Consider the following 10,456-nt stretch of genomic DNA (forward strand, 5'->3'; position numbering starts at 1 on the left):
AAAATGAAAATGCAGAGCTGGCTTGTTTGACCATCATTGTTCATTTATTTTGCTACGCAACAGAAAAAGCATTCTCTTCCTCTCTTCCTCTTGCTCTGCACAAACAGAGGCTGAAGGTTCACAGTAAGAAATGGAAGCTCATGGTGAGGATCATGTGAGGAAGCTCTGGCTCTTGGCAGTCACGTCATCAGCACTCGTTTCGGCTCTGACGGCGTGTTATATTACAAAGCATGAGCGATTAGCACACTGTGAAATAAAGCAAATCATGAATAAAGTCATAAATAGTACCCGTGGTTTAAGATGGCAGTGTCTAGGGTCAGAGATCCACACTGTCCTCGCATTAACAACTACTGATCCTAGTCTAAAATGTGACTTCTAGTCCATAATTCCAGTAAAAGTGCTCATCTCCAAATAATCGAATAATAGGTCAAGAATCATGGAAATGGAAGACAGTCATGTGCCGATCGGCAGCTACATCACATGGCGTTGTGAGTGAGATTGCATATTACAGAGACAGAAGCTTATGTGAGCTTTACCCAGAATGCTACAGCTAGTGTGGAAGCTCGTTTCTGCCACGGAATAAGAAAGTGGACAAGGTCATTGTGACTTTTTATCTCACAAATCTGACTTTTCCCCCACAGAGTTCTCATCTCGCAATTCTGACTTTTTTTTTTACATCTCAGAAGTCAGATTTGCAAGATGCATTTTTTTCTTGCAATTCTAAATTTACATCTCAGAATTCTGACTTTTTTTCTTGCAATTCTAAATTTACCTTTCAGAATTCTGACTTTTTATGCTGGAATTCTAAATTTACATCTCGGAATTCTGACTTTTTTTCTTGGAATTCTGAATTTACATCTCGGAATTCTTACTTTTTATGTTGGAATTCTAAATTTACATCTCAGAATTCTGACTTTTTTTCTTGGAATTCTGAATTTACATCTCGGAATTCTGACTTTTTATGTTGGAATTCTAAATTTACATCTCAGAATTCTGACTTTTTTTCTTGGAATTCTGAATTTACATCTCGGAATTCTGACTTTTTATGTTGGAATTCTAAATTTACATCTCAGAATTCTGACTTTTTATGCTGGAATTGTAAATTTACATCTCGGAATTCTGACTTTTTTTCTTGGAATTCTGAATTTACATCTCGGAATTCTGACTTTTTTTCTTCGAATTCTAAATTTACATCTCAGAATTCTGACTTTTTATGTTGGAATTCTAAATTTACATCTCGGAATTCTGACTTTTTTTCTTGGAATTCTGAATTTACATCTCGGAATTCTGACTTTTTATGCTGGAATTCTAAATTGACATCTCGGAATTCTGACTTTTTTTCTTCGAATTCTAAATTTACATCTCAGAATTCGGACTTTTTATGCTGGAATTCTAAATTTACATCTCGGAATTCTGACTTTTTTTCTTGGAATTCTGAATTTACATCTCGGAATTCTGACTTTTTTTCTTCGAATTCTAAGTTTACATCTGGCAAATCTGACTTTTTCTCAGACTTTTTGAGTTTTACCTCACAAATCTTGCTTTAAACCTCACATTTCTGACTATTTTTTCCTCAGAATTGCAAGAGAAAAACAGTCAGAATTGTGAAATAAAAAGTCATGATTAGCTTTTTCATTTTGTGGTGGAAACAAGCTTCCATAGCTAGTGAGTCGGGATGTGCAACGACTGCAGGTTTGTGAAGGGTCACATCTATCCAGATGACTGAGGTAATGACGCTGCTCACAACGGATGTGTGTTGTGGAGGCAGTTCATGTTAGGTGTGTTTCTATTTGGCGATGCTGAACGGTCAGCGTGTCTGTTCAGCGGGCGTCAGTATGAAGGCGTGTGGACGGGTGAATGTTACAGTGTGTGTGTGCGTGAATCATCGTCCGCTGCTGCTGGTTGTGCTGCTTCCTGAGCTTGAGCCGCTGGAACCACGGTCCTCATACACACTGATCTCAATCTAACACACACTCGGGTTAAGAGAAACTCACACAGCATTAAACAACGTTAAATGCACAAACTACTGGATAAAGAAATAACTTTACACATACATTCTCATACTAGACTACCTATCATGAATAGAATCAAATCTGGTGTCCAATTTAAAATATACCATTATAGTTTTTGGTTTTATTTGTAATTTTAGTAAAGGTTTTATCAATTTTGTTGTGTTGTTATTAGGTTTTGTGGATATAGTGTTTATAAAAAAAAATTTAGTTATTTTATTACTATTTAGTATTTTATTACTAAATGAAAATGAGAAATTTTCCTTTCTCACATTTTTTTATTTAATTACAAATTTTTCAAGTAATGAAAATGTGTTTTATGGTTTTAGTTGTAGTCAATCTGTTAAATTTATATTTAATGTACAGTAAATAAATTTAAATAATTTTAAATAATAAATTTAAATCTTAGTTATGAACTTAATTTGATAAAAATAACATTAAGTTCAAAAGATCAAAATCTTAATTAATATACAAACCAAATTGCATAAATTGAAAACCTCATTTAAAATAAAAATGATATAAAAGCATTCATGAAATATTTAGCTTGAGCTCATAAGTTGCACTAATAAGCATTTTCCACAGACACACCTTCTAGACTGTGTAAGGATACGACCCGCATGCCTCTCTCTAAAGGGTCTGTGATGAGGAGACCTCTTGGAGCGTAGATCTTCTCATTCTGCTCCTGAATGTAGCGCGAGATCTTCTTCAGCACCTGCACAAACACACACAAACGGTCAGACTCATTTACATTCTCCAAATTCTGCAAAAACAACACATAAAGTAACCAATGACTGTTAGCTTTCATTTACGTGTCATTTCGGGGTGGGTTTATCTGAAACTGAGAACATACCTTCTCGTAGCGTGTCTCGATGCAGAGGAATATGAGGTAAACCGTGAGGCAGGCCAGACAGCCCTCGAGGTACGACTGGCCCCCGATCTTCTCCGCCTCGGCATAGTAATTATTCAGCGTCTTCACCGTGTCCTCAAACAGCGTCCTCTCAATCTGACCAATCAGATGCAAGGACAAGATGAGCCAGCCAATCAGAGAGCAGCATGGAGGTCATTATATGGCATGAACTAGTGGGTTTGAATCAAAAACTGTCTTCGATCAGGTGACTAAAGTTATAAAAACACTCAATTACGTCATAATTAATAAACAGAGTGTGAGAATGAAACTGAAAGCTTTACATGTTAAATGGTCTCTCCCTGCCATTTACTCTGCAAGTCTTTACTGGCTGTCTGTAACATGGTCCTACACCTTTAAACATCTCTATTATCAGCTCTATTAGGATCTCTATTACCATCTCTATTATCATCTCTATTATCATCTCTATTATCATCTCTATTATCATCTCTATTATCAGCTCTATTATCATCTCTATTATCAGCTCTATTATCATCTCTATTATCAGCTCTATTAGCATCTCTATTATCAGCTCTATTAGCAGCTCATTATGTGTGTTGTGGAGTTTGCGCACTCAGCAGTGCTTTTGCTGAAGAGAGAGTTTCTCTGAGTGAAGAGCCTTGTTGACTTTTTCTCATCCGCTCCTTTTACTTGCTTTGTCTCTCTTTTGTTCTGCCACACACACACACACACACACACAAAGTCTGGTTCGCTATCTTTCTGGGTACTCTCCATAGACGTAATGGTTTTAATACTGTTCAAACTGTATATTCTTACATTACATTAACCCTAAACCTACCCATTACCAGTGATGCCGGTAACGCGTTACTAAGTAACGCGTTATTCTAATTTGACCCCTTTTTTCAGTAACGAGTAATATAACGCGTTACTATTTCGAAACCAGTAATCAGATTAAAGTTACTTATCCAGGTCACTGTGCGTTACTATTTTTGTAATTTTCCTTAGTAAATATATATATATTTATTTCTTCTTGCATCTCGGGGAGTGTGCGCGACAAGTCACGTTTTCAGCATGAGGTTCACGTCACGTGTACCACGCACGCAGCGACACAAATGTAAACAACGTTGGAGGGAGGAGAGAGATGCGCTTTTTCTAGCTGGAAATACAGTCACTATTTTGAGTTTGTCTCAGCTAAAGATGGCAACATTAAGGTCCGTTGTAAACTGCTGGCGGTGACAAAGTGTAACACTTCGTCAAATTTGAAAAAAACAAAAAAACATTTGGATTCGCAGCACCGCACAGTCAAACTTACAGAGCAAGTCACGCCAGGTGATGCGAAGCAGAGAGCAGGTTCCCCACCACAAAAGCAAAAGCTGGACTTCGTTGCAAAACCAGTAAGTGGGGGGAGTTGAAGAAGTTGGTCGGGCAGTTTGGTGTGGAGGAAATGCTGCGATTAAACACGGTTGATTCGCCTTCGTTTCAACCCGAGAGGTTTGAGAAGCTTCTGTTAATGATGTACAACCACTGGTTTTACTCGCCTCTCTCCTTAACTCATAACATGGGATTAAACATAAGATAAAAAAATAAAAAATGTAGATTATGAATAGTAAGTTGTCACAGTGTTAACTGTTAAATATGTCAGGTCAAGAAATTTTATAGTCTATATTTTAAATTTTTATAAAGACAATGTATTTATGTTAAGTGAAGACAAGAAAGGCTGTCTTTATTTTATTTTTTTATAAAAACAAGTATTTATGTTAAGTGAGGTGAAGAAAGACTTAAGTTGAGTCAAGAAAGACTGTTTTTTTTTTTTTTTTTTTGTAAAACATGTTTTTTCAGGAAATAGTTTTTAAGTTAAACTTTAAATGACAGGAGATAGATTGTTGATGTTACTGTTAAAAATACACTTCCAACTAAGTGAATGTTGGCAAAACCGGTTATCATTTTTATGTTGACGTCGTGTGTTTTTTTTTATGTTGAGGTCGTTATGTTGAGGGTGTGTTGTCGGCAACTGCTGAATGTAACTAATAAAAGTAACTTGTAAGTAACTTAGTTACTTTAAAAATCAAGTAACTTGTAAAATAACTTAGTTACTTTTTCAAAGTAACTGTGGCAACACTGCCCATTACACACACACACACACACACACACACACACACACACTCTAACCCAACCCCTAAACCTACCCATCACACACACACACACACACACACACACACACACACACTAACCCGACCCCTAAACATACCCATCACACACACACACTTACCCTGCTGTCTAACTCGGAGGGGAACTTGGTCTGGAACTTGCAGATGGTGCCATCAGTGTAGTCCCTCTGAATGAAGACCTTGTTGGCTAGAGATGCGCTGTGTCTCAACTCCTGAAGGTTATGAAACTACAGCAGAGAGAGAGGGAGAGGGAGAGAGAGAGAGAGAGACAGTCTGATCTAATCATACATTCCATTACTTTGGGCTGCTAGATGTTAAACAATCCATGAAAAATGGCTTGACAAAGTTTTCTGTCCTCTGTTTTAGCATTTTCTATTAAAAACAGAAGTGTGGACATGGAAATGAGCCACTAGTTACATCATATCATATCACTACTATCCACCTTATTCTGCGCCCGTTCTATTTCCCATGATTCATTGCGGTTTCAACTGACGGTTTTCCACTTCCTGTTGAAGTATTGTTTACATAGAATGCTAGCACTCTAGTCCAGACCACTCATCTATATACAATGATATATTATATAGATCAGTGGTCCAAACATTAGAAAAATATCAGTTTACACGTGCGTTTTATATTCACAGACATGACCGTTATTAAAGCGACTTTAAAACTTTCACCGAGATTTTAAAGAGAAACCACTAAGAAACCTTTCTTTAAAGTGAATTTAGTTTTTTTATTAATTGAATCTTAATTTAAATCAATGTTTCATCAACCAATTGGCTTTATGCCCAGCTGCACTACTTCCTGAACTTCAGCCAGCTCCTTGTTTCCTGTCTGCCATTATTGGCCAAATTGATTAATTCAGGTGTGTCTGATTATTGTTGCCATGACTACTGAGGTCAAGCACACCTGAATTAATCAATTTGACCAATAATGGCAGACAGGAAACAAGGAGCTGGCTGAAGTTCAGGAAGTAGTGCAGCTGGGTATAAAGCCCATTGACTGGTTTTAATAAATAAGAGGTATATAAACAATAGATGATCATGACGGAGGCGACAGCGCGCAAACTGGACTTTGGTCTGAAACTCGGCGTAACGTTATGCCTAACCTCACAGCCCTGAGAAATATATAGACTATGCATCTTTGAAAGCAGAGGTAGACAGGAGTCAAAGGGCTAACCAGCCTAACCTTTTAGTGGCCTACTGTTCAGTCGGAGTGATAGAAACTATCGGATGTTTGCTGGTTTAGGGAGATTGTGCAGTCATGCATCAGCTATCCCTTGGAAGTAATGAAAAACGTTCATTTTGTTTTTATCTGTGATTTAAAGGGTTAGTTCACCCAAAAATGAAAATTAAGTCATTAATTACTCACCCCCATGCTGTACCAACCCCGTAAGACCTTCGTTCGTCTTCGGAACACAAATGAAGATATTTTTGATTAAATTTGAGAGCTGTATAACTACCACATTGGCTCCTAAAGGACTGCCTCTTGACGGCCCAGAAAGTCAATGAAGAAAATGTTTAAATATCCCAAGTGACTACCGTGGCTCAACTATATGTTTATCAAGCGACGCGAATACTTTTTGTGCGAAAAAACAAACAAAAATAACAAGTTTATTCGACTATTTCTTTTCTTCCTTGTAGGCCAGAACGAGACTTCCTTAGATTTCCACAACGCATGCGCGAGAACTGCGATCTGCTTACACCAGCTTACACTACTTCAGATCGCAATTCTCGCGCATGCGTCGTGGAAATCTAAGGAAGTCTCGTTCTGGCCTACAAGGAAGAAAAGAAATAGTCGAATAAACTTGTTATTTTTGTTTGTTTTTTCGCACAAAAAGTATTCGCGTCGCTTGATAAACATATAGTTGAGCCACGGTAGTCACTTGGGATATTTAAACATTTTCTTCATTGACTTTCTGGGCCGTCAAGAGGCAGTCCCTTAGGAGCCAATGTGGTAGTTATACAGCTCTCAAATTTAATCAAAAATATCTTCATTTGTGTTCCGAAGACGAACGAAGGTCTTACGGGGTTGGTACAGCATGGGGTGAGTAATTAATGACTTAATTTTCATTTTTGGGTGAACTAACCCTTTAATAAAAAAATAACGTGATCAGATCACATTTGATGAATGTTTTTTCTGATTTAGTTTAGCGATGTGAGGATGACAATCTAAAACACATGGCAAAAAAGCATAGACCAGACTCGAACCGGAAGTTGACAACCGGAGTCGTTGTCATGGCGGCGCCCATTGTTTAGAGCAGAATAAAGTGGATAAACTAACTTTCTAGTCAGTGACATTTGGCTGTGGTTTTAGAACACAGTGGTTTTGTAGCATAGTGCAGTGATGTCATCGTTAGCACATCACTGCATAATTTAGAGCATATTATGACATCACTACATTACTTGGAACTTATGTATGTATTCGTATTGAACCGAAACGGTCTCTCAGAGTAATGCAGTGATGTCAGTATCACTGCATTACTCTAAGCTAATGATGACACTGCAGTTTGTGAGCTAATGATCATAAAACTACGAGTACGAGTACGAGTAATGCAGTCAGCGATGTCATCATTTGTTCATACAGTAATGTCGTCATTAACTTTTAGATTAATCAAGTGATGACCTCGTAATTGAATAGGCACTTCATTGCACGGACACACACAAACATCAGAGAGACTGGCCATCTGTCACTGCCAACACACACTAACATCAGCATGAACCGGTCCTTCCATCCCCCACACTTTCCCTGCCTTTACACCTCTTTCTCCTGCAGTACCGCTGTTGTTTTCACAAACCAGGATCATCAAACCTATAAAGATACACTGAAAGACTATAATATGAAGCACAGCATCAAACTGTCAAACACTTAGTGTTAATTACAGTGTAAGTACTGAGTAAGATTAATTGTACTAATAGTGTTAGGGTAGGATTAGGATTTGGTTGAGGGTTAATTACATGTAAGTATTCATAATTTACTGCTGTTGCTATGGTAAGTTCATATAACAAGGACACTGTAAAATAAAACACACTTTAAAGCTCACTGTCAGTGGCTTTCTGCTATGACACGACGTTTATATCACAACATATAAAAGGCCATTATGTTGTTCTTTATCTTTGGACATCTAAAGGTCAGAAAAAGATTATTCAGATAGCAAGGGACGATATAATTAGAGAGAGAGAGAGAGAGAGAGAGAGAGAGAGAGAGAGAGAGAGAGAGAGAGAGAGAGAGAGAGAGAGAGAGAGAGAGAGAGAGTGTCTTGACACAGCTCTTCAATGCTGTGGATGCGGTCAATCTCTGGCACTGAACTAATTTGCACAGATCTCAAGAATTATTGCACCGCTCAGATAAGAGGCATATCTGGTGTCAACTAAATGCACAACACCACATTTACCTGTTGAATTCCTCGAAATACACTCAGAAGGACCCATAACTAAAAGATGTTGGGAAAAGGTCTAATGAAAGCATGGTACTTCAGTATACCATTATGTGGAATAATAAATACCACTGCAAGAATACAGTGGTCAAGAATCTCATATGCATGGTATAATTGATAAAACATTGTTTATAATAGCTTATTTTCGGACATAAATAATGATAGCATCATGGTTTTTGAAGTACTTGCAGTTTGAACGTGAATCTAATCATTCATGCGTTTTTACCATCTGACACCACCACTGTGTACTACTGGCCACTATGTACGGGTAAACCGAGACTTATCATGACTAAACGCTCTGGGCTGCTGTTACTAAATGCCTCGTTAATTATGCATGCAAGCCGCTCTCGGTAACTGTCTCAGAAAGATGAGAGACACTGTTCCTGACTCCCGCGAGCACAACCGATCGATCGCGAGGAGACGATCATTTCACACACACTCACCGCTGATACCAAAACCATCAAAACACAATCTAACCAGTCGGTGTATCCTGTACAGAATGATTATTGATCGTAAACGTGAAGAGAACGTTTGTTTTCTGCACGCACGAGACTAAACAAAGAGATCTCGCGCTGGAAACACACGCGCGCGCGTTCAAGGTTACGCGCCGGGACAACGGACACACATTTTGACTCCTATAAACCTCAGAATAACTTGTGAAATCACATTTAATATCCCAAACCACATAAATTCACCACAGGAAATCACATATTGCCAGTTTTAAAGCACTTTTAAAGAGGGGAATGCAAATAAAACCCTTACAGACTCGTGACAGTACGGGAGTTTTGTTCGGTCCGTCGCTGTCCGCGGTGCTGAAATCATTCCTGAACCGGACACCGACATGGGAAACTCACAAACACGATATCTGCCAATATGTTTTCGCCAGAAAGGCTTAACGACCCGCGGACAGCCGCCTTTATCCTCTTTAATGTCCAGCTGTGCGCTCGGCCACGTCACAACACGCGCTGCTCGCGCTGATTTAAATACGGCACCGGATCCATCCGACTGCACACACACCCACACACACACACACACACACACACACACACACAAGCCCTTGTCACCTCGAGTGATGAATGATGAATGAACACAATGCTTTAAGAACACACTTTCTTTCACGTGTCTGATCTAAGCAACAGCACCTCGGACAATCTGAACCCTCTGTCAAGCTATAAACAGCTATAGGTCCAAATATTTGAGAGCACTTCTGTTTGTTTTACTGTCTTTTAATAAAATATTGACCATTAAAAACCCGACATATTAACATGGATTACAAAATTAGCATCTCCCTCAATGCTTCGATAACAGCAGCACTCGATCTGACTTAAACAAACCCGAAAGATGTCAACAATAAGCTAACTAACTAGTCACCTGTAACAACTTGGGAAATCTCTATGATCGCACCCTGCAGAATGGTGGTAACCCAGTATAGTCAGTCCGAACAAATAAAAATTGACTGAATAAAAAAAAAACCCGTTATTTTAGATCACCACATGATCTATCTATCTATCTATCTATCTATCTATCTATCTATCTATCTATCTATCTATCTATCTATCTATCTAGCCTATCTATCTATCTACATAGGCTATAGCGCTTCACTTGTGGCTGGCCATAGCGTTTAGTTTAGACTGTGTATTGTATGTTTAGTTTAGTAATCATCACAACCGATCCTGGTTTTAAAAAGCGACGCGTAAAAACAGAGACGGCTATTCGCGTTTGCCTGTAGCGTCACGTGATCTCCAACCCAGATTTAAACCATCAAAATGACGCCGATTCAGAAGGTATATCTTACAAAAACGGTTGTACTGAACGCATTTGGTGCAAAAATGAGATTATAGGAGTCAGTTTCTCACCTCTGTGGCCATGTTGCCATGCGAGGGCGCGATCACGATCCTGTCCCGGTGCTAAAGAGGGTTGATCGTTCACGGGAATAAACGGTTGCGCTGGGGGATTAAAAAAAGGGGGCGGAGCCGGA

The 10,456-nt window shown here is 38.7% G+C and overlaps 1 protein-coding gene across 2 annotated transcripts; it reads right to left on the reverse strand.

Moving 5' to 3' along the window:
• Positions 1–661: 661 nt before the first annotated feature.
• On the reverse strand, positions 662–10,436 carry golga7ba (golgin A7 family, member Ba). 2 transcript variants are annotated; one of them, XM_039684833.2, is made up of 5 exons: positions 10,335–10,436; positions 5,144–5,269; positions 2,860–3,012; positions 2,620–2,721; positions 662–1,963 (listed from the first exon to the last, which is right to left on the reverse strand). In XM_039684833.2, exons 1-5 carry the CDS (start codon positions 10,344–10,346, stop codon positions 1,883–1,885), a joined length of 474 nt encoding a protein of 157 aa, XP_039540767.1. In that variant the 5' UTR covers positions 10,347–10,436; the 3' UTR covers positions 662–1,882. The 2 variants fall into 2 exon arrangements, with proteins under 2 accessions (XP_039540767.1, XP_039540761.1); XM_039684827.2 differs by lacking the exon at positions 10,335–10,436 and adding an exon at positions 9,241–9,472.
• Positions 10,437–10,456: the final 20 nt, after the last annotated feature.

This window comes from Pimephales promelas, chromosome 6 (assembly GCF_988280905.1).
Source record: "Pimephales promelas chromosome 6, fPimPro1.hap1.1, whole genome shotgun sequence".
In the NCBI taxonomy this organism is placed as follows: Eukaryota; Metazoa; Chordata; class Actinopteri; order Cypriniformes; family Leuciscidae; genus Pimephales; species Pimephales promelas.